Source organism: Diorhabda carinulata, chromosome 5, assembly GCF_026250575.1.
Source record: "Diorhabda carinulata isolate Delta chromosome 5, icDioCari1.1, whole genome shotgun sequence".
Classification (NCBI taxonomy): domain Eukaryota; kingdom Metazoa; phylum Arthropoda; class Insecta; order Coleoptera; family Chrysomelidae; genus Diorhabda; species Diorhabda carinulata.
Window position 1 is genome coordinate 1,802,168 of NC_079464.1, and position 25,165 is coordinate 1,827,332.

Genomic DNA, 25,165 nt, shown 5'->3' on the forward strand with positions numbered 1-25,165 from the left:
ATCCGACCTGAAATGATAATACGTTTTAAAAAAGAATAAAAACAGAATAATCATTTTTAGCTGTGAAGTTCTGACTAGCGCGTCAGAAGACGAAAAATATTAGAGGAAATGCATTTCATTTCTAAACAGTGTATATTCTTCCTCTATTATTTTAATAACACAATAATAGCCACTTTCATCCAATCAACCTAGCTATCCCTCTAACATTAGAAAATTGAAAGAAAAAAGCCCTAGAAAAAATATGTCAAGTTTGTAAAAATGTTTTATTTTAAAAACACTATAAGTATTTTCGAAAAATTAAACTGAAACAAAAAAATGAACAACCAACTTAGCTATCCCCTCTAACATTAGAAAATTGAGAAATCATAATAGAAAAGAAAAAATCCCTAGAAAATTATGTCAAAATTTGTAAATTTTTTATTTTAAAAAGCGCTATAATTATTTCGAAAAACTGAAACAAAAAATGAGCAAGGCATGAATTGTTTTTTCTAAAACTATTTTATATTCCGTTGAAAAATAAGGTTAACATTGACAGATAGTTACCAGAAGCATGAGTGAAAACTATTAAAAAGTATATGTTACAAATACCCGCTTATTTTCCACAATAAGGTATGTTATTCCTCTCTAGGGAGCGGTGGTACATATGTCTCCTCATCCCTTGGAAAGGAGTATTCTCGCTCTACACTTTCCCGTATCTTTACCACCCCCGACAGAAGAAAGACACCACCTGCTCACTGGTTTCTATTGCTAAGATTAAATACTGCAAGTCAGGTACGTGTCAGGTACGTATCAGGTACGTGTCAGGTACGTATCAGGTACGTGTCAGGTACGTGTCAGATACATGTAAGGTACATGTCAGGTATGTGTCAGATACGTATCAGGTATGTGTCAGATATACGTCAGGTGTACGTCAGTCAGGTACGACAGCTTACACGTCACAGCTTTGGCAGAAGCGACAGCTTACGTGGTACAGCGTTGCTAGAAGCGACAGCGTCGTTAGATGGGTCAGCTTACGTATCGCAGCGTCGTTAGATGGGTCAGCTTACGTGTCACAGCGTCGTCAGATGGGGCAGCTTACACGTTACAGTGTCGTCAGATGGGTCAAATAACGTTGACAGCTATGACAGATAACGTTGACAGGTGTCACATCGTCGTCAGATGCGTCAGCTTACGCGTCACAGCGTCGTCAGGTACGTGTCAGGTACGTATCAGGTACGTGTTAGGTACGTGTCAGGTACGTGTCAGATACACGTCAGGTATGTGTCAGATATACGTCAGGTGTACGTCAGTCAGGTATGTGTCAGATATACGTCAGGTGTACGTCAGTCAGGTACGTGTCAGTGGAAAGGCAGATATCAATGCTGTAAATAGAACTTGACTCGCATATAATGTTCATTTAACATCAGGATGTCATATAAGCAACAGGTGTCAAAGCTTGCTAAAGCTGTTCGAGAAAAGTATAATTTACTTAAAAGGTCTGAACGTGGCCATGAAGAACAGCTTCAACGTATATTTAAACCTGTGACAGAACCACTTGAAACTATATTATCACATCAAGACGGACATATACAACACGTAACAGAACAACCAAATCACGATTTACAGGATATAGAGCAACCACCATCAAATCAATACAGTGTTACATGCAACGACAATGATTCGATATATGGACCTGTGCTTGAAAATAGAGAATGGCTACTTGGACGCTCTCGCTTAGAATTCAATGACGAAAATATAATTGTAGACAACAAAATATTTAAAAATACACCCGGCTTACAACAGCTAGTGTTTTGCAGAACCCCGCGAGCTTTTACCATCACCGATTTGCAACTATATAGGCAAATATTGGAACTGTCGGGGGTACATAGAGATTTAAGAGGGTTTTTAAAACATCAACAACGATCAACTAAATTTGATGAGATTATTAAGCCTCTATGTAAGAACAATTGCCGTAGAAAAGTGAGGAAATATCCAAGACAAACTACGTGGCTCCAAGGTTGGACAGACCCAAACGTACTTGTTGAAGCAGGTATCATCGAATAAAAATAAGTTGAATTCCGTTCTACAGCGAAGATGCCAAATGGACCAAATAATCTCGTAAACACACTTAAATATCTAAACAAAGAAGAAGAATTTGGGAAATAATTGAAGAGCTCAGGCGAGCAGACATAATCGAATAAAAGACATTTCCAAAGGCTCTGGTAGTCATTTCAAGACGAACCGTTCTAGAGTGAAGATGCCTAATTGTGCTTGGGGGAAAGCGTGTAACTGCAGCGACTGCGGATTAAGTTTTTGTTCTTTTTGTCAGAAAAAAGAAGTATACCAGCACGATGAAGAGTACAATTGTGACCGGAAAGGAATTGAATATTACAAGTTCACAGCTTGGTGTAAAGAATGTTGGTTCAAGAAAAAAAGTTCTATATATTAAGCAGCTCATTCGCGCGTACCCCATTTTTGTCTTACCTCTTGTAGTGAATAGACGTATATTATGGAAAAATTTATAATAATTAAAGATGAATCACAAACATGTAAACGCTTTGGTGTATCAGCCAGAGCTTTGGAGTTTAGAATTAAAGAGATCTCAGAAGGTGCCGATCCAGTAGCATGGGTAAAAGAGGCTATCAACCAAATTGTTCGTAAAGGAACTGAAGAATTGTCGCCCGAAGCTTATGTAGGCTTCACTTTCTGCTCCAAAGACCTCGCTAAAGGACAAGGATGGATTAATTTCAAGAAAGCCAAAGATGTGTCTATTAATGACGTGTGGGATACTATATCTTCCATCTATCAATCCAACTCAACGGGATTTAGCACAGAAACATTTTGTTTGAAAATTACTTCAGTAAAACTCTAATAGTGTTTAGATAAAAATGTTCATATTGTTTTACTTTGCACCATTTTCTAAAACCACCTCTAAATATTAATTATCCTATATTACAAGTTTTACATTAATGAATAATTATAGCAATTTTATAAAAGTTTTCGGTATTATACTTAGCTTTTTAAGTTTATGCAGTACCTTTTTAATTATAAATCATTTTTCAATGAGGATTTCAAATTATTATAATTTTCTTAACTAGCAACAACTTTAAACTATAATTTTGCACTGAGAAGAATAATCATAATTTTCTTATCACTATTTTATGCTTGTCACGCTACTTTTCAGACAATTTATTCAACTTTCTTCACTAATTATGCAATGTCATCTAAGATTGTGCAATACCTTTTTAGAGAGTTTTCAATAAACTTTTCAAATGAAATTTTTCAAATAATTTTCTTATCACTATTTTATGCTTGTCACGCCACTTTTCAGACATTTTCACTAATTATGCAATGTTATCTAAAATTGCGCAATACCTTTTTTAGAGATAAGAGTTTTCAATAAAAACTGTTCAAATTATCACCATTTTTCTTATCTATGTTTATATGCAAGCGCGTCACTTTACCACCATATACTTATTTTGGAAAAAAGATTCCACATTAATCATAACAGCTGATAGAGCCAGACGTTATCGAAATAATAAAAGTGAGGTTATCTAACCACACGCTGGTTTAAGCGTTTCAAACTCGAAAAATTACACCCATATCTTTATAAATGATTCACAGTAGTAATTCCCTGATTAAAAAATACAAATCATATGTTAAGAACCTCAAAAAGACAAATCATATGTTAAGAACCTCGGAAAAAGATATTTTCTCTTGAGAAGATCACGTGACAGCATTCAAGCCACGCCCACAAATTTTCTCTATTTAAAGCAGGTCACACAGCTGCTAAGCCTCTTTTCTCTCTAGCTCTCGTGACGTTTCAGACATGCTCTTGCGGTAAGTCTAAAATAATTTTTGATTGTGAGTTTTCGACTTTTGAAAAATTTTTGGCATTTTTGATTATCGAACATTTTTAGGTTTTTGAGTTTTGTCGAAAAACTTTTCTTTTTTCACTATTGTGTTTTTCATTTTTTTATCTTGACTTATTTATAGAATTTGTTACTGTTTGAAACAATGGAAAAGTTTTTGGTAACCAAAAATATTGTTAAGAAAGTTCGTAAATTTGGTTTAACAGGTAGACATATAGAGTTTAAGATTCGCCCGGCTCCCGAAGACTATGATCTATTAAAATGGATCAAAGACGGTCTTAAGGGCGTTGTCGCTAGAGTAACTGAAGGAACAGAGTCAAGTGATCAGATCGGTTTCACTTTTTGCTCTAAAGAGTTTACACGTGGCGATGGATGGTTGTCTTTTCGACAGGCTTCACAAATAAAGTTTGAAGATATATGGGATATGATTTCGAAAGTGTACCAGTCTAATTCGTCGGCTTTCGATACCGAAACGTTTTGTCTCGGGGCAACAACTGTAAAAATGCCTAGCGGTAAAGGTAATTTGCGTGGGCGTAAATATAACAACTTTGACGAAGAATGTGCTCGTTGTAGTGGTATTATAACAATAGTTAATAAAGACCACCTATGCCTGGCTAGAGCCATAGTTGTGGCCAAAGCATATGTTGATAATGACCCCGACAAAACGAAGCTTCGTAAAATTACGGGGCTTCAGACGCAAAAAACTCTAGAGCTATTAGAATCTAGTGGTATCGAGATACCCAAAGAGGGTGGTGGTATACCAGAATTGAATAAATTTCAAGAATATTTGACAGACTATACTTTAACTGTTTACAACTATGGTGCAAAAGGTCGTGATGTCGTGTTTGAAGGAATAGGTGGCTGTAAGAAAATTAATTTGCTGTATCACGAAAATCACTATAACGTAATAATTTCTTTAACATCTGCTTTTTGCTGTTCATATTTCTGCGAAAATTGTCACAGCCCCTACACACACAAGACCTCACACCTCTGTGAAAGAAATTGTCCTGCCTGTGAACAAGTTCCACCTTGTACTTTTAGCACAAAAATTGTGTGCACCAACTGTAATCGCTATTTTAGAGGGCAAAATTGTTATGCTTATCACATTCAGACTAAACTCTGCGACCGGGTGGTAGCTTGTACATTATGCCTAAAAACTTTTAGGAAAGATAGAGTACATACATGTGGTGAGATTTTCTGTAAAGTGTGTAGAGAATTTAAACCCTCTCCCCACAACTGTTACATGCCAATAGATACACATAAACCCACAATGGACGGTACTCTCTTCATATTTTACGACCTCGAGTGTACACAAGAAGAGGTTATGCCTGACGGTACTCATCGTCATAACTGTAATTTGTGTGTGTTTGAACAACACTGTGCACTATGTATAGGTACAGATATAAAATGGTGTGATTGTGGTGTTAGATACCAAGTTCTAAAAATAGACCCCGTTGCTCGTTTTATGGAATATGTATTAAACCAGCGCACTCTATTCAAGAAAATCATCGTAGTTGGTCATGCAGGTGGACTCTACGATAATCAGTTTATGTTAAATCATATAATGACAAAGACAGATTTCACACCTGAACTAATTACACGAGGAACAAAACTATTACAATTAAAAGTGGGTAACGTCAGTTTTATCGACTCGCTAAATTATTTTCCGATGCCTCTAGCAAAGTTACCCAAAGTCTTTGATTTAAAAAATATAAAAAAAGGGTACTTTCCACATTTATTTAATAAAAAAGAAAATTGGAACTATATTGGTCCGTTACCTGCTCTCGAATACTATGACCCTGACAGTTTAAAATATGTTCCAAAATTAGACGAGAAAGAGGATGCTAGAAATCAACTTATATCCTGGCACAAAGGTCTCTCTGAGCAAAACTACGTTTTTAATTTCCAAAAAGAAATCATAGCGTACTGCATTGACGACGTCAGTATTCTCGCTCGCTCATGCTTGAAATTCAGAGATTTGCTTTTAAAAGAAGGAGGGGTGGATCCTTTTACAGAAGCCCGGGGCGTGTAATAAGATATTCCGCAGAAATTTTTTGAAGCCAAATACCATCGGTCTGATTCCAAAGAATGGCTATAGGTGTCGGGATAAACAATCAAAGATAGCAATTCAATGGCTGATTTGGGAAGAACGGCAGAGAGGTATAAAAATAGAACACGCATCTCGGGGCAGAGAAGTTGTTATTAACGGTCTTAAGTTGGACGGGTACTGTAATACCACACGAGAAGTCTTTGAATTTGAGGGTTGTTACTTTCATGGGTGTCCAAAATGTATTAAATACAAACGTGGCACACCTACCTATGAGGATCCATCCCTCACATATGAACAACGTTACGAAGCAACCTCGGCAAAAAATGAAAAATTAAGACAGTTAGGTTACGAAGTGCTTGTGAAATGGGAGTGTGATTTTCGTCGGGAGATGTCCGAAAATTCTGAAATCAGCAAATATACTGAAAAACATCCTCTCTTTTCACAAACACCTCTAGAGCCTCGTGACGCTTTTTACGGTGGGCGAACAGACGCCACAAAATTATATTATTCTTATAAGGAAGGGGAGAAAATAAATTATCGGGATATTTGCAGCCTCTATCCGTACATAAACAAATATGGAAAATACCCCATAGGTCATCCAGAGGTTTATGTGGGAGAAGCATGTTATGCTTTAGATCTAAAGACTACAAATGGATTAATTAAATGTAAAGTGTTACCACCTACAAATCTCTATCATCCCGTTCTTCCATATAAAACAAACAATAAATTAATTTTCCCTCTATGCCGTACTTGTTGTGAAAATATGTTAAAGGAAGAGTGTAGTCATGCGGGCGAAGAGCGTGCAATTACGGGGACTTGGGTAATGGACGAGGTGACAAAAGCTTTGGAAAAAGGCTATAAAATATTAGATATATATGAAATTTGGGAATATGAAACGGTACAGTACGATCCTTCCACAAAGTCTGGCGGTCTTTTTGCTGACTATATTTCTAAATTTTTAAAAATAAAACAACAAGCTAGCGGGTGGCCTCCAGAGTGTAAGACTGATGAAGACAAAAAGATGTATATAAAAGAATATTTTGACAGAGAGGAAGTAGAGCTAAACCCCGATGAAATTGAGTACAATTCTGGGCGTAGACAAGTCGGCAAATCTATAATTACTAGCTTCTGGGGAAAACTTGGACAATTAGAGAACCAGAGCAAATGTTCTATTGTTAATGACCCAGCAGAACTATTAGATATTCTGTCACAGCCTTACAAAGAAGTTAACCATATATTCCCAGTTAACGAGAACACTCTCATCGTTAACTGGTCCTTTAAAGATGAGGCATATACTTCTCTACCGACCGTAAATGTTGTTTTGGCAGCCTTCACGACCGCACATGCTAGACTAAAACTATATTCATATCTCGAGAAACTAGGTGATAGAGTAATCTACCACGATACTGATTCTGCTATCTACGTCTCGCGCCCTGGAGATACGTATGAAGTACCCATTGGAAGCTATCTCGGCGAGATGACGGACGAGCTAGCTGAATACGGTGAGGGTAGTTATATTACAGACTTTGTCTCAGGCGGCCCTAAGCTCTATGTTTATAGGGTTTATTCAACAGATAAAGATAAAACCATTGATATTATAAAAGTTAAAGGGATAACACTTAATTATAGCACACATAAACAAGTAAATTTCGATAAATTAAAAGATATGGTCCTTAACGATGCCACCGAAGAGTAGGTAACTACTCGAAATATATTAAGAAATACCAACCATTCTGTCGTCACCAAAGAGGTAACTAAAGTATTCCGCACCACTTTTACTAAACGGAAACGAATTGAAAACTATGACTCTGTTCCTTATGGATACAAACGGCAATGCATCTAGTATTGGTAATCTTTTTTAAGTAGTATTTTTGTAAAGTTATCCACCTAAGAAAAACAGAGTGAGGTTGAGAGATCAGTTCATAGCTATTCTGCGGAAACATTCGATTTAACATGCTAGCTGTATTAAACATCAGCTGTTTTCATAGCTATTTCCTTCCTATCCCTTCCTTATACCCTTTCATCAAAGTACATAAGTATTTTTAAAATTATTAAACAGAATTTGAAAAATTATTTAAAGTCTTTATTTAAATCAAGGTGCAATATTATAAGTTTACATTTATAATGATTAAAAGATATGTTGCTGAATCATCTCGGAGACTCAGCCACAAAAAGATGCCAATAAATAGTAGCCAAGAAAAGATGCCACCAATTAGTGATAGCTTAGTTTATCTAAGAGTCATTAATTTATAAGAGCCATTAAAAGATGCTACTCTACATTTATACTCATTAAAACAGTCACAAAAAGACGCCAACAAATAGTAGTCAAGAAAAGATGCCACCAATTAGTGATAGCTTAGTTTATCTAAGAGTCATTAATTTATAAGAGCCATTAAAAGATGCTACTCTACATTTATACTCATTAAAACATTCACAAAAAGACGCCAACAAATAGTAGTCAAGAAAAGATGCCACCAATTAGTGATAGCTTAGTTTATCTAAGAGTCATTAATTTATAAGAGCCATTAAAAGATGCTACTCATGAAGAGCCATGAAAAGATGCTGCAAAGTCTAGACATGATTCAGCAATAACTAGTGGTTCGTAGGCCTACTGGGGATGTATTTGCCACGTTAAAGATTAAATACAGCGCATCGTTAGTCCTACCGCCTAGGTGATGTGGAAACGGACTATTCATTGTACGTTTTTATTTACGCCTTTTTAGTGTATGATCAAGAAAATCAAATTATAGCCAAGGAAGGTCTCGGAATATTTTTTTCGAAAAAATATTGTATCAACTATTACTACATAATTTCTAAAAACTTTTTACCACCTTGTATGCAAAATTATATAATAGGTGATTATTCGTAACATTTTTTGCTAAAATTATCAAAATCCTTCAAACACAAAAGTCTAAAACTTTCAGTTCCACCGCATTAAATTGTTTAATTAAATAAATTGATTAATTAATGTATCTTAATTAGAAGGTTTACACGTAGTATAGTAAACGCTGTTGTCACTGCTTTCGACTTGCGGTTAGATATGTTTCGAGAGAGGTTTTTAGACACTCATTCCTCAATAGATATGTTAAAAACACACTTTCACGGAATTCAGAAAAAATATCGCGAAGACCAAGAAAAATAGTAAATTTTGATAAAACGTTAGTTTTACTAGTAATTGGATGATGTTGCTTCTCGATTTTATATCGAATCGTCAAGGCTGTCTTGTTAGGATTGTTAGTAGGAGAAACTATATTTTTCATAAATAACAAAAATTTTATTACCTATTGTTTATGAGGTGTAAAAATCTCTATTACTCCGACTCTATTGCCGTTGCCCCACCATGTACCTTTAAAATAAACTACACCACTAATCTCACTACAACTGTGTGTGTAATGGTTCTGTAGCCGTTGACAGTAAAAATATTATTTTATTAGACATATTCGATACATAAATAGTAAAAGCGTTAAATACTTGTGAATGCCTAACAAAGTGACTTACCTTTTTAAACATGCTTCAGAATGGCTCCTGTTCACACGCACCTGTTTGTTTTTCCAAAAAGACACGGTATACTTTCACTTCGTCGACCCGAATAAAGTGTTTTTCAGCACGGACCGTTGGTCTTATCGTCCTTTGTGGCTTTGTGATAAAATAATTTTTATACACTTCAACAACAAATGCACAATTCTTAATATTATTTATACAGAGTGTTTAGTAACTTTTTCGACGACCTGGATAATCTAGTAACTACACCCTTTTCGCCGTTATCATACAGGCCAGACAAGGCGGAATATAATTCATTATACCCACAGTTTGCATGATAATCTCGTTGGAAGTAATCACCATAGCAACAACGAATTTCCTTTTTGAAGTAAACTGTTCATAAAACCTAGAATATGATAACGTTTCTTTTAGCGTTCCTGTTTTGAAAAACAAAATGCTTTATATAAATCGCAACCGTTATCTTTGTAAAAGATTAATTTTAAAATTTAAAATATCATTTCTAGGCTGCCCTTGAAACAAAAACTGCATTTCTGTGTGCTGCAAAGTCATACGGAAGTGAAAACCACAAAAATGGATTATTAGCAAGCTGAAGATTCAAGGCATCAACTTTTGACCATAGTTTTATTTCGAATGAAAAAACCACAAAAGGTATATTTTTTCAAACATGATAAATACGTATATATTGTTATCACTTTCGCTATATTTTTACATTTTTTCGAATGATACAAGAGTTATAATTTATATACAGAGTGTTAAAATATTCTTTTTTTATATTTTACGATCGATCGAACAATAAGATCTCATAATTCTCTATCAACCCTTGCTCGCGGCTCTCGTCGGATCTTACAATATTACGATACATAAATAGTAAAAGCGTTAAATACTTGTGAATGCCTAACAAAGTGACTTACCTTTTTAAACATGCTTCAGAATGGCTCCTGTTCACACACACCTGTTTGTTTTTATCGTCCTTTGTGGCTTTGTGATAAAATAATTTTTATACACTTCAACAACAAATGCACAATTCTTAATATTATTTATACAGAGTGTTTAGTAACTTTTTCGACGACCTGGATAATCTAGTAACTACACCCTTTTCGCCGTTATCATACAGGCCAGACAAGGCGGAATATAATTCATTATACCCACAGTTTGCATGATAAATGTATATTTATTTTATATACAGAGCGGACAATTAAGTATATTCATTATCGAATGCGGATCTTACTGTCACGAAAGACCTTCATTATCTACGATGCTTGACGCGCGATGTGCTAAAATTATCAAAATCCTTCAAACACAAAAGTCTAAACTTTCAGTTCCACCGCAATTAAATTGTTTAATTAAATAAATTGATTAATTAATGTATCTTAATCTATCTATCTAACTATGACAAGACAGAAAATGAAAATTTTATCCTAACGAGCCAACAACAAGGAATACCTTAGTAGAAATTAACATTTCAACAGAAAACGCATTACCTTACATAGAAATTAATAATCCCAAATTAAAATTACTTATAGATACCGGTAGTTCACGTTCAATTATTAAACCTGATATTATAGAAAAAACTTATCCAAATTCCGTTAATCGAATCAATGCACAAATTAAGACAGCTTTGGGTAGTCGAGATATTGTATATCAATCAACACTTAGAGCATTTCCTGAATTTCAGAATCCAAACTATTTCATCTCCTTTTTATTATTTGATTTCCACGAATATTTCGATGGTATTATAGGACTAAATGATTTAAGAAATATGAACTTTAATATTGATCTTATAAATAACAAATTAATAGGACCAAATACTGAGATACCTCTCAGATATAAACGGAAAGAAAACTCAAATATATTATTCTCAGTAGAACCACAACAAAAAATTCTAAAGAAGTTACCTGTTTCTATTTTTAATGGAGAAATATTGATAAATGAAGGTAAAATAGGACCATTATATATACCGCAAATTTTGACTGATGCCAGAAACGGATTTGCTCTTGTAGAAATCCAAAACAAAACAGATCAAACAATTTCAGTTAATCTTAAAGAACCTTTAGAGGTAGAGTCATTTGAAAAAACTAGTTATGATACCTTTAATGTTAATTCGTTTCTAAATTTAAATAACGAAGACAATAATAAATCAAAAAAAAATATCGATATATCACAATTAATTAGGACAAACCACATGAACGCGGAAGAAAAAGCTGAAATCTTAAAGCTTATTCGAAAATTTTCAGACATCTTCATTAAACCGGGTGATAAATTATCCTTCACGGCAAGAACAAAACACGAAATTAAAACGACCGACGAAATTCCTATACTTTGTAAATCGTAAAGATATCCCTATATTCATAAACAAGAAATAAATAACCAGATAGATGAAATGCTGGATAAAGGCATAATACGGCCCTCAACTTCACCATGGTCATCCCCTATTTAGATAGTCATCGATTATCGGAAACTCAACGAAAAAACGATCCCAGATCGATATCCGATACCAAATATTAATTCGATTCTCGACAAACTGGGAAGATCAAACTACTTTTCAACTATTGACATTTGGGCTGGTTTTCATCAAATCCAAATGGACAAAAATTCCATACCAAAAACAACTTTTACTGTCGATAACGGCCACTATGAGTTTCTTAGAATGCCATTTGGGTTAAGAAACTCGCCATCCACTTTTCAACGTGTTATGGATGAAATTTTAAAGGATCTCCAAAATAAAGTGTGTATGGTCTATATCAGAGGTTCCCAAACTTTTTTGTTTCGTAGACCCCTTGCCATATTTTATGGTTTTTATTAGACCCCCACCTGTTCTTTAAAAAAAATTAATAAATAAGTAGTTCCTATAGTGTAAAAGACAAAAAAAACACATTTTTATACAATAACTAATTTATTAATTAAATTTTAAACAAAATGTGTTGTAAAAAAAAACAAAAATGAAATTAATTCATTCAATGCGAGGGATGAACTTGATGCTTTAATAACAAATTATCAACATTTGGCTTCAATTTAGTAACATTTAATCTCAAATCTCCTCGGTTTTTTTTACTATGTCCAGTTTGTTTCTTTTTTTTGTAATAAGATTAGTAACTGCACTGAATTCTCTTTCTACGAGATATGAAGACGGAAAGGCAATTAAAAACTTTCTCGTGATATTCCACACTCCGGGATATGTAGCAGGTATGTCTTTCTGAAGCCAAAATTGTTGATAACCCTTTCTGAACTCTACCTTAAGTTCTTCGTTTGTACTTATTCCAATTAATTCTTCTTGTAATGAGATATCCGTCTCCTCAATATCACCATAAGGATTAATAATCCATTGTGGTATTACTAGCGTCAAAATATCTTCGAATCTCGTTTCAAAATCTGAGTAGAGTGCATTCAAATGATGCACATAGACTGGAACATCGTCTTCTTGGCAGTTTACTTGGGATAAATTGGGAAATTGTGAAAATTCGCTCCGTCCAATGTTTTGCTTCATCATTTTAATTCTGGCAAGAAACGCTGAAATGACCGACTTTGTCTTAATCAAATTTAAACTGTCACCTTGCAACTGCAAATTCATCGTATTAAATTTAGCAAATAAATCGGTCAAATACGCGATGTCCGTTTTTCTTTTTAATAAACTTTCTTTTAAATTTTCATATCTACCATCGAGAAACTCTAGAACAGTTTCAAAAAGTGCAAAAAATCTTACCAAGCATAAACCTTTCGACAGCCAACGCACATTAGTGTGAAGAAGTAATTGGTGGAAGTTCTCGTCGTTATCTTCACACAACTGCGCAAATAATCGCGTATTCAACGCATTGCTGCGGATTCGGTTTACTGCGTCAATGACAAATTGCAGAGATTCATGCAATCTTTCATTCAAATTTTTAGCAACTAGGTGTTGTCTATGGATGACGCAATGTACTGCTAATACCCCGGGTACGCTTTCTTTTAAAAAGCTTATAAATCCACGATATCGATATCGACCAACCATGGCAGGTGCTCCATCGGTAGCTACAGATATTATATTTGATAGAGGAATTTCTTTTTCAATAAAATAATCCCTCAAAACATGAAAAATTGATTCGCCTTTAGTGTCGGTTGCCAAAGTTCTCGCAAATAGCAATTCTTCGTGGATATTTTGATCCATAATAAAGCGAACATATGCTAGTAATAATGCTTCATTTCCAGGTAAAGTTGACTCGTCCAGTTGTATAGAGAAATGGGTCGTTTGCAAATATTTACATAGGAAGTTTTCAATATCATCACTCATTTCATCAATGCGTCTTTGAACAGAATTGTTGCTTAAGGGTATTTTCTTTATGATATCAAACGCAGGTTTGTGTAAAACAGTCTTTATAACCTCTTCAACGGCTGGCAAAATTAACTGCTCTCCAATGGTATGCGGTTTTCCGGATTTTGCTATAAGTAGCGAGATATTATAAGACGCTCGAAAACCATCATCATTTCTTTGTGACGTCAAAGTGAACATTTTGTCCAGCGTGGGTCTCTTCTGAAGATTCTCTTTGAAAGTTTGAAAATATTTCAAATCTTTATCTAATTTATCTGGATGACATCTTCTTAAATGATCTTCCAGCTTAGATGGCTTCATGGCGTCATTGCTAAATACTTTGTTGCATATAAGGCACAATGGCAGTTGTTTATTCGACAATGATGGAATAAAGCCAAACTTCAGATAATCAACATTGTACTGTCTACATTTCTTTTTTGATTGGGACATGCTTAGTATAGGTTATCTGTGGACAACGAAAGCTATTTATATAACATAAAACAATAATTAAAAATTTAATTTATTTATTTTAATTTTTTCTTCAGTTCTAACAACAAGAACAAAATTAATATTTTATAAAAAATAATGTAAGAGGTACTTACTTTTCTTCGAAACTTCGAATCAAATTAGTATTCCTTTCGTTGAGGATAACAAAGTAAAACACAAAGTGCACAGTGCTATTATTCAACTGATGTCAAACACAGCAAAATTAACACTGTTTTTGATTGAACCTTTATGGTCCTAGAGCCAGCTGTCAAAAATCGAGACGATTATTTAAAGCATGAGATTTACAGGGTAGATAGATAATGATATGAGGATTCCAAAAATCATAGCTTGCCTAATGTCCATCCACGGAATTGCCCCTAAAACGGGTTATTTCCGGTAATTATTTATAGTGCTGAAACAGTGGTATTTCGTTTTAAATTTGACTCAGATTTAAAGATCAGAATATATAGAATACAAAAAAATATATTATTTCTGAACAAGAAAATATTAAATTATCTCAGGCAAGCCTACGGAAACATAGGGCAAATTACCCTTAATTAGCCGCGCAATAGTGATACGAGAACAAATGTTGAATTTTCTACTAGTTATAATCGGAATTAAAGCACCGTACTATCATAGATTTGTAGATTATTTAATTCTGAACAAGAAAATATTTATTAATTATACGGCGAGTTAAAGAAAACAACCCTTAATTCGTAATTAATTAATAATTTTATTGAAATTATAGGAAAAATTAATTATATGCAATTATTTTGTACTCTTTTAGAAATTTGAAATAGATCAGATGATCGGAATTCAGTTAATTTCATTCATCATTATCTATCTACCCTGTAAATCTCATGCTTTAAATAATCGTCTCGATTTTCGACAGCTGGCTCTCGGACTATTAGTGGACCGAAGCCCTCACAAAGAATATGCTTGCACATACATAAAAACGGAGCGTGTCGTCATTGCTCTCTTATTTCTTTCTTAAAAACAATTCTGCTTAATCAAATTTCAACAACAACGGATGTTTAATATTTACAAATCGTGATTCTTTTCATTAGCTTAGATTAGAGAGTGATTTTGCTTCGATATACATTCGTTTGCTAACTCATTTGTTTTCCTTTGATGTAACGAATACAACATAAAATATATTAATAACTAATATAAAATTATATTATTATATAAAAATTATATTAAAATTTTGTAATTTTGAAAACTTCTATCTATTGACCCCCATTTTTATTTCATGGATCCCCAATTTATTTTTTTGCCTACATAGACCCCTTGCAGGACTTCATCGACCCCTGGGGGTCGATATGGACCACTTTGGGAATCACTGGTCTATATGGACGACATAATAATATTCAGTACCGGACTTCAAGACCACCTTCAAAATTTATAACTTGTTTTTTCGAAACTACGCGAAGCGAAACTTAAAATTCAATTAGACAAATCGGAATTCCTACGAAAAGAGGTAGAATTTCTAGGTCATATATTAACAACAGACGGGATAAAACCCAACCCAAAAAAAATCTCAGCTATTAAGAACTTTCCATTACCAAAAACACAAAAATAAATAAAATCTTTTCTAGGATTATTAGGATACTACCGTAAATTTATAAAAAATTTTGCTAAAATCACAAAACCCATGACTAAATGCCTGAAGAAAAACGAAAAAGTAATACATACAAAAGAATTTATAGATTGTTTTGAAACTTGTAAAAATATTTTAACGTCTGAACCAGTTTTAATTTATCCGGATTTCGATAAAGAATTTGAAGTAACTACAGATAGTTCCAACTACGCAATAGGCGCAGTTCTTTCACAAAATAACCACCCTATATGCTATGCATCAAGGACTCTCAATCCAGCCGAAATAAACTATTCAACGATTCAGAAAGATCTCCTAGCAATAGTATGGAGCTGCAAATACTTTCGCCCCCGGAAATTCACAATATATTCAGACCACAAGCCACTGCAATGGCTCTTCTCCATGAAAGACCCAAATTCTATGCTAGTCAGATGGAGATTGAAATTAGAAGAGTACGACTACGTCATCAAATATAAAAAAGGATCGTCGAACTCAGCCGCAGATGCCCTAAGTAGAAATCCATACATAGAATTGAATGCTATGGATAATGAATCAATAATAAATAACGTAGGAGATGCGGACGAAATAATAGAAAGCTTCCTACAAAATCCTGACGAAATTCCTCCACTCTCTAGCCCTGACCTCGAGGAAATACTGAATAATATAAGACCCACTGACACCGTAAATCAAGAAACAAATATAGTTCGAGACATACAAAAAGAATCAGATAGACCTCAAGATTCAAACTCAGAATCTGACATTGAAACTCAACATACGTCGAGGGAGAATCCTATCTTTTCTATTCCAATTACCGAGAGAGTATTAAACACATACAAGAACCAAATATTCATAACAACTGGAGAAATAGAATCGATCAAATGTAAAACTGCCAAAATTTTCGACAATACTAGATTATATGTTACACTACCTTCAAACATTTCTTCCTTCCATATAATAAATTTCGTAAAAGAACACATCGCCCCAAACAAAAGATACGCTATTTATTTCAAACACCGCGATTTACCTAGAATATTCACGACTACGATGCAATCGTACTTCAAAAATTCTGCTTTCAAAATTATACAAAGTAACACCGTTTTAGAGGATTTACAAACTAAAGAAGCACAAGTAGAGAAACTCAAATTTTATCATGAAACTAAAATTTGCCACCGCGGTATTAACGAAATGAAGATAGCACTTGGTAAACGATTTTATTGGCCAAAAATGTCCGATGACATTGTAGAATACGTGAATAATTGCGATATTTGTCTAAAAAACAAATACGATCGAAACCCACCAGTAGTAAAATTCAACCTAACACCAACTACTTCACGTCCTTTTCAACATATTCATATTGACTGTTTTCAAATTTCAGGTAACACTTACTTAACCGTAATAGATACATTTTCTCGATACGGCCAAGCCTACCCTTTATCAGCTGTAAACGGAATATCTATAGTAGAATGCCTATTTAATTTTATAACACACCATGGATTGCCCATAAAAATAACAGCAGATTCGGGTACGGAATTTAAAAATAAAGATCTTGAAAACTTTTGTGAACTTTACAAAATTGAACTTCACTTCACAACCGCTAGAAACAGCAATTCAAATAACCCCGTGGAGAGGTTTCATTCCACACTTATTGAACATGTACGATGTTTAAGAGAACAAAATCGAAGTCTCACATCAGATCAATTGAAAAAACTGCCATACTTGGGTATAACAACTCAATTCATAGTGTCACCAAATATACACCATTCGAGGTAATAAAGGGAAACATAAATGAAACAAACCCTTTTGACCTTAATGATCACATAATAATATCAGACTATGTACAAGCTCATAAACAAGCAACCACAAGACTTTACGAAAATATAACAGAGACCAATAAAACCATAAAAGAAAAGATTATTAATGATAGGAACGAAAAGCGCACCGAAGCCCCTGACTATAAAAACGAAAAAGTAGCCTATATTCGTACAAAAACAAGAAACAAAAAACTTCCAAAATTCGAAAAATTGAAAATATTAGCTCAGACAAAAAATAAATTGATAACAGATAAAAACATTTATCACAAAGCAAGTGCAAGAAAACCCAAAACTAATAAAAAACAAATTTTTCAGGAAGATGGGGCAGATGAAAATAATATTCCTAGCACTTCTGGCAATACAAAAACTGCACAAGAGTAACGCTACGGAAGACATAGACCTAACTACTATCGATAATCCTTTATTACCGATACAATTAGGAGACTCCCGTCTCATATATAGTGAACATACCTTTATACAGTATTTAAATTTAGAACCTATTATTAAGCAATTGTTTAACATTGAAAAACATTTGTTCATTATAAAAAATAATTTAGAAGTAAGAAATGCAACTAATGAAATCTCATATCATGCCTTATCTCAAGACATGTTGTTGAGAACAGAATTTCTCATCAAAATTACACGTACGAAACTTGATAATTTACAACCTCATATACGTAATAAAAGAAGTTTCTTTGACGGGGTCGGTCAACTACAAAAATGGTTGTTTGGTACACTTGATACCATTGACGGTAATAAATATGATAACGCAATAAAAATTCTAGAAACAAACCAACAAAACATGATTATGGAAATAAACTTACAAAGTTCACTTTCCAAGAATCTTATAAGAAATTACAATGTAACAATTCACACCTTATCAAAAAATCAAGAAAAATTTGCAACTTCTCTCGAAAAATTTCAAATCAGCGTGCAAAAATCAATCACTGAATCACACGAGTATTTAACCTTTCAAGCAATCATTTCACAAATAAATTTAGACTGTCAAAATATTATCACATTCTTAGATAATTTGGAAGACTCCATAGCTTTCGCAAAACTAAACACACTTCATCCTTCTATTATCCCTAGTCAAGAGTTACAAAAAACACAAACAGAATATTTAAGGAAAATTTACCCTGACAACCAAATTACAAAATTTAAAAACATTCTAACATACTACCAATTTTTAGGCACTCAAGCTTCGGTTGCTAAAAATAAATTAATTTTTGCTATACATATACCAATTATCAAAGCCGAAGTCCTTAAATTATATCACCTTTTCCCCATCATTCAAAACAACCAAATATTCTCCCTAAAATACTCCTATCTGGCACGAAACAACTGGCATAATCAATTTATAGAAGAAATCTGTCCACTACTAGAAAATGTATATTTCTGCATCGAAGACCACTCTCCTAATGACAATTGCACCCTGCAGCTCCTCGAAAACCCGTCGACTAAAGGTTGCCAAAAAATAAATTCAAAATTAGAAGAATCACTTACTGAACAAATCACACAAGACGAGATAATTATCATTCCAGCAAAAACGGAAAAAGTTTTTTCCAAATGCAACACAGACAAATATCTAGAAGTAAAAAAACCTACACTAATAAAAATACCAAAGTCATGTCAAATAGAAATCAACGCGAAAAAATTCTTCAACGACGTCAAAATACAACGAGGAAAACCATTACTTCTTCCCAAACCAATTACGGAAGAATACGATACGATTGCAGAATACGAAACACCCAAAATGGAAAAAATCAATTTAGAAGACATTCAAGAAATAAGCAGAATGACGAATCAACTTATACCACTAAAAATCCCAATATCCAACCACTATCCCAAAATTTCTGGTAGTTTATCTTTACTAGCCATAATTTTATTTATACTGGGATGGATTTTTAAGAAGAAAATCAAGAAAACCCTGCAAAAATGCTGCAAAAACCAGAAAAAGAAAGAAAATTCAATAGAAGAGTACCCAGAAGAGTCCAAAATCGAACACCACTCCGTATTGTTCTCATCTTAGAGGGGAGGAGTTACATATGAAGTAACAGCTGATAACATATAATAAATGTGATGACTTCGCGGAAACGTGGAAGATAATAAAAACTGCATTTCTTTTAATAATTCATTCTCTGTTCTAACTTTACTTAATAAACATATATTGTAATCGTAATTTTTGTTTTTAAAAATCCAAATTCGAAGTTTTAATATATAATTACGGAAATATGACTTTTCAATGAAAAATTATCTCTCCTAACACAGTTTTTGTCATCACCCCTTCATTTGTTTAGAATCGCTGTTCACATTTTATACACTAAAAATTATTTTCTCTTCTTATTAATCGAATAACTAAAGCATTTTTTTCATATTTGTATTAAAATTGATTGCTTCTAAACTGATAATTTAATTTTCTTACGAATTTTCAACACAGTTGAGTGTTATTTTCATTTCATATAATTAAAATCGCAGTATTTATTTTCCAAAGTGCTTAAATGTGCAAATTCTAACAAGTATAAAAAAAATTCGAATGCAGATCGAAAGTTATTGAAAAAACAATATAAAAGCCAACCAAGTTCGATAACTACAAAACATTACTTTTGAAGAAACTGTACCAAAGAAAACTTCAGGGTTCCAAATATTTTAATTCTGGTAGAAATCTTTTATGGACCATTATTACACCCTTTTTATTTATTGAAAGTATCCTTTATTTATTTTTCTACATTTGTTATTGTGAATCGATAAGAAAACCCTTAGTAGGAGGTGATGTGTAAGTTAGCACGAGGTGTAAGGTGATAAATAAAATGTAACACTCTTAGTCATAACTCAATAACGAATTAAAAACAAAATATCATAATTAAAAATCATTCAAAGAAAAGTTCTCGAACTGAAAATATGGAAAAAATTGAATTTCTTGTTGGTAAAAGAGCCATTAATGAGATACCGCGTTTAGATGTGGAAAATCCTGCAATTGTTCAATGGAATCAGGAAGCAGAGTATCATGTTATATTTTACATAGTAATGGTGAAGTTGTAGCTTTTGCCCTGTTATCAAGATGTGACTTCGACCCATTAGGACAACATAAAAATTGTCTTTTATTATTGTGGCCCCAGAATGTATATAGCGATAGATTATAACCAAATATATAACAACCAAATATATTTCAGTTATTTTTATATTTGTCACCTACGATTTTAGGTGATTGTGTGATAACAATGATCGCATATTTATATTCATAATTTAAATCTAAATGAAATATAATATATTTATGAGTTTTGAAATCACTCTTCCTAATTTAAATAAAAAGTACATATGAATTTTTATTAGCATTGGTCTTTCCTCATCAATATTGGAATTACTCATTTCCTATCAACAAAAAGTTTCAAACAACATTGTTGAAAACCGCAATTTATTTATTAACGTGAAATGAGAATCTGTTGTGAACGCACCTCGTATATATGTATATTTCTTTCTTGTTATTAATCTGTTCGCCGCATATACTGAATTTTGTTACCGTGGCAACAAGCTGTATTGTGGTTTCTATTTTTAGACCCTTTTTTTGCTTGTCTTCCGTCGGCTAACGCTGGGCCGAAAGATAAATAAAGAAATGTAAAACTTGCTTTTTGGCCTTGGTAGCGTGCGTGTGATTATTAGCGCGCTTATTAGAGTAAGATCCCAGAGCAATCAGACACAACTTTCAAATGGATAAAGCCTTAGATTCTCAGTAGTGTCTCATGTACTTAGAATACCTGTGTGTTTATGGAGTTCGCAGAGTGATCCCTGGGCAGGTACCAGGTGAGAAAGGTAACTAAAAATTAGAGTTATTTAACTTAAATTCTAATGGCTGATATTTATATATATTTTGTAGAATATTATACTGAACTAGTATTATGAAGTGTCAGACACTTTTCATGGATCAGAACTTTTGTCAGACGCTTTAAAGCTCCACAAAAAATAAAAGAATTTTACTTATTTTCAAATGTCTGACTTTTACCTATGTTATTAAGATAATTACTAAAAAGTTATATTTTATCTGTCAGACAAGTTTGAGTGAACAAACATCCCCTAAATGAAAAAATTATTTAACTGAGAGTGCGAGCGCGAGAGCACTTTACATGTATTTAAGAGCGAGTGAGAGGTTCATAGCAACTCGGTTCCCCTTCTTAAACTTACCATCTGCTCCACTCTACTGCGTGTGTGTATGTGCCTGTGGCGCACCATTTAGAGTATACAGTGCAGTTTGGATCTGTAAGAGCACATGTTTTTGTTGTTTATATTGTGTAATTTGTTACTGATATTAAGTTATTTGTGATAGTGAAAACCATGGAAGAAGATAAATTTATGTGTATATTTTGCAAACAATCTCATGACAAATTAATATTATTTACAAATGAAACATTTACAAAATGTAAACAAGTTTTAAAACAGCGAGTAATCCATAACCTAAAATTCAAAGACTTAAAATTACCGGAGGATTTGTATGACAATGGTTACCATCGAGAGTGCTATAAAAATTTCACTGCTTTACCAAAGAAACATTATTCTGCCACTCCAGAATATTCAAAAAGTGCTAAAAAATTTATTAAGTGATTCTGAAATAACATCATCAGCACCGTCATCAAGTAACCTTAGTATTATTTATGATCCATGTGTACAATCTACCTCAAGTCAAACAAATAATTCTATAGTTTTAAATTCAGATGTAGTATCAAACTCAAGCCCAGCTAATACTATGTCTGAACCTAATGTAATACCTGAGCCAAGTGTTGAACCTAGTGATGAATCTGAATCAGTTAAGCCAGCGACACATATTTCTGAGGAACTTTGTGTGACTTCCGAATGTGATAGTAATTCCTTTACTCCTAATAATTCATTTGAACGTATGACAACTGACAAAACCCAGGCATGTATATATTGTGATCAAAAGAAAAAAAGACATAAATTAAAACTACTACGGTTGCATTTATGCGATAAAAACCAATTTTTAATGCTATTACATGAACAAGAAGAAGACATGGCAGAATTAATTGAGAAAGTAGAAGATATAACGGATCCAACAATATATTATCACAACAATTGCCAATTAGATTATACTTATAAAATATCGTCGACGAAGAATACAGTAAAAACATCTTGGCATGAGCTTCGCAAACACCATCAAGTTGTTTTTGATGAAATTTGTAATTTTATACAACAAAATATGGTTGAGAAAGGTCGATGTTACTTTTTGACTTATCTCCACAGACAATACATGGAATTATTCAACGAGGAAGTTGGAGATTCTCAGGAAGTTATGGGGAATTACACTTCTTCTAACTTAGAAGATAAAATAAAAAAAACATTTAAGGATGAGATAAAGTTTTTTGTGCATCATAATAAAAAGCTACTTGCTCCGAAACATATTTCTGTCATTGATGAGGCGTTATTGAATGATTTGAAGGATCAGGATATTCTCAATAAAGCTGCTTTGATATTGAGGAAATCAGTATTACAAATCGAAAAAAAGAAATTGCCAAATCATTTATCTGTTCAAGATCTTAAAAACGGTGAAGTGTCAGTGCCGGAAGACTTATCCCAATTTTATTTTACTCTTATTGGAGGTAATAACAGTAAAGAAAAAATAATTTTAAGTGTGTTCGAGTAGTTGAATCTTTGAGCCAGGATGCTGTGTATTCTATCTTAAATGGTAAATATAAAACGTCAAAGCATATTAAGCTTGGAATGGCTTTAAAAAGCTTGACAAGTAGCCGTAATATCATCGACATCATCCACAGATATGGCCATTGCATCAGTTATCCAGAAGTAGAGGAGTTGGAAACTGAAGCAACTAATCACTTGATAATTATGATCGGTTTGTGGAAACTAAAGATGGGAAAGACACGCTACATGACACTGTTGGTATAATTTACCAAAACGTGGATCCGAATGTTACACAAGAATCAGACACTCCAAATTTGTCTCCTTCCACCAGCGAAGAACCTGGAACGTCGGGGAAAAGACGACGACGGAGAACAATGGAGGTTACTGAGGTAGAAGGAAGACCATACATGAAAAAACCTAAGATGACTGATACTTTAGAGATTTCTATTCATGAAGCTGAAGAAACATTACCTGAAAATTTACAATTATATAAAAACATTGATACAATTTGGATGTTAAGTCATGCTTATCATTTACCAAATCATCCGATGTGGGTTGGATACAATTGTTTAATCAGTAACAATGAAAACAATCCAAAGCAAGTTGTTTGTTATCTAACTCCAATCAATTTATCGCACACAAACACATCGGTTGTTTTAGAAACAATGGAGCAAAGTTTAAAAATTTGCAATGAAGTAAAACAAGCTAGTATTCAAGTTACCTATGATCTTGCAATAGCAAAAGTAGCTTTACAAATTCAAGCTACTGAAGCACCCAAATTTGATAACTTATTTATTCACTTAGGACCGTTTCACATCATGATGACATACTTCAAAGCTGTAGGAAAATTTATAACTGATTGCGGCTTGTCCAACGTTATGGTCCAAAGCAGTTTGTTAGCTTCAGGCTCAGTTGCTGGATATCTGGATGGAAAACACTTTAATCGGCGCAAGAGGCTTCATCCGTTGGTGTCAGTAGGTTTAGAGATTTTACATTTTAAGTCCTTTTTAGCTTTTAATAATATTGAAGTGTCGAATGAAATTATTGAAGAACTTGTACGTTTGCAAAATACTCCAACATCAACTTTTGAGATAGAAAATGACGAGTTGAAAGTACTATTAAATAATTATTGTATTTACAAACAACAAACTTTAAACGGCGAGCATGGAAAAACAGCGCAGTTTTATTTAATATATGTTAACTTAATCAACTATTACTTAACTCTGTCCAGAAGTATTCGTGTTGGAGATTTTGAGTTATTCAAGTACGTATTACCGAAGATCACGAATTTATTTTTTATTTTTAATCAACCTAACTATGCTCGTTGGACTGTTAGATATCATTCTAATTTATTAAACGTTGCAAATACTCATCCAAATTTGTACGAAGAATTTCATGAAGGTTTTTTTGGCATTCGAAGAACCAATAAGTCTTTTTCAAAGCAACCGATTGATCTTGTTCTTGAACAAACAATAAACGCTGACGCAGCGAGGAAACTTACTGGAATCGTGCATTTTACTAATTCAATTTCTGCACGTCAACGATGGGCCTGCAGTCATGATATTACATCCACAGTAATCAGTTCAGTGTATGAAGATTTAGATCTGCAAAAGGGACAAGATGTTTCGGCTGAGCTTACCAATCATGCTATAAAAACTAACACTAAGCAATTGCAAAAATTTATCGATACTTTTGATCTCTTTATAAATCCATTTGACCCACAACTGCCGAAAGATCTATTAATTGATATTTTATCGGATAAAGCTGCGTCGGAGCCCGTAGAAAAGTTTTTACTTAATATTGAAAAAAATGGTAAAGCTAAACGACAAATGTTTATTTCGGAGTGTGAATCAGACATCAGCAGATTCGAAAAAAGTATTCAAAAAACACCTCAGGAAAATTTTACCGTGGATTTTGCAAAAAAAGTAAAACTAAAGTAGG

The 25,165-nt window shown here is 33.4% G+C and overlaps 2 protein-coding genes across 2 annotated transcripts; both read left to right on the top strand.

Annotated features, from left to right (window-relative positions):
• Window positions 1–3,774: 3,774 nt before the first annotated feature.
• On the top strand, window positions 3,775–19,751 carry LOC130894634 (uncharacterized). Its single transcript, XM_057801557.1, has 3 exons — window positions 3,775–3,819; window positions 9,906–10,050; window positions 17,894–19,751. The coding sequence occupies exon 3, from the start codon at window positions 17,898–17,900 to the stop codon at window positions 19,608–19,610; it is 1,713 nt and encodes a 570-aa protein (XP_057657540.1). The 5' UTR covers window positions 3,775–3,819; window positions 9,906–10,050; window positions 17,894–17,897; the 3' UTR covers window positions 19,611–19,751.
• Window positions 6,290–7,597, top strand: LOC130894202 (uncharacterized). The gene has a single exon (XM_057800839.1). The coding sequence runs from the start codon at window positions 6,290–6,292 to the stop codon at window positions 7,595–7,597; it is 1,308 nt and encodes a 435-aa protein (XP_057656822.1).
• Window positions 19,752–25,165: the final 5,414 nt, after the last annotated feature.

What these genes read in the sequence shown, in the direction of transcription:
- LOC130894202 (XM_057800839.1), top strand. Translation starts at nt 6,290, where the DNA reads ATGTCCGAAAATTCTGAAATCAGCAAATATACTGAAAAACATCCTCTC.
- LOC130894634 (XM_057801557.1), top strand. Translation starts at nt 17,898, where the DNA reads ATGGGGCAGATGAAAATAATATTCCTAGCACTTCTGGCAATACAAAAA.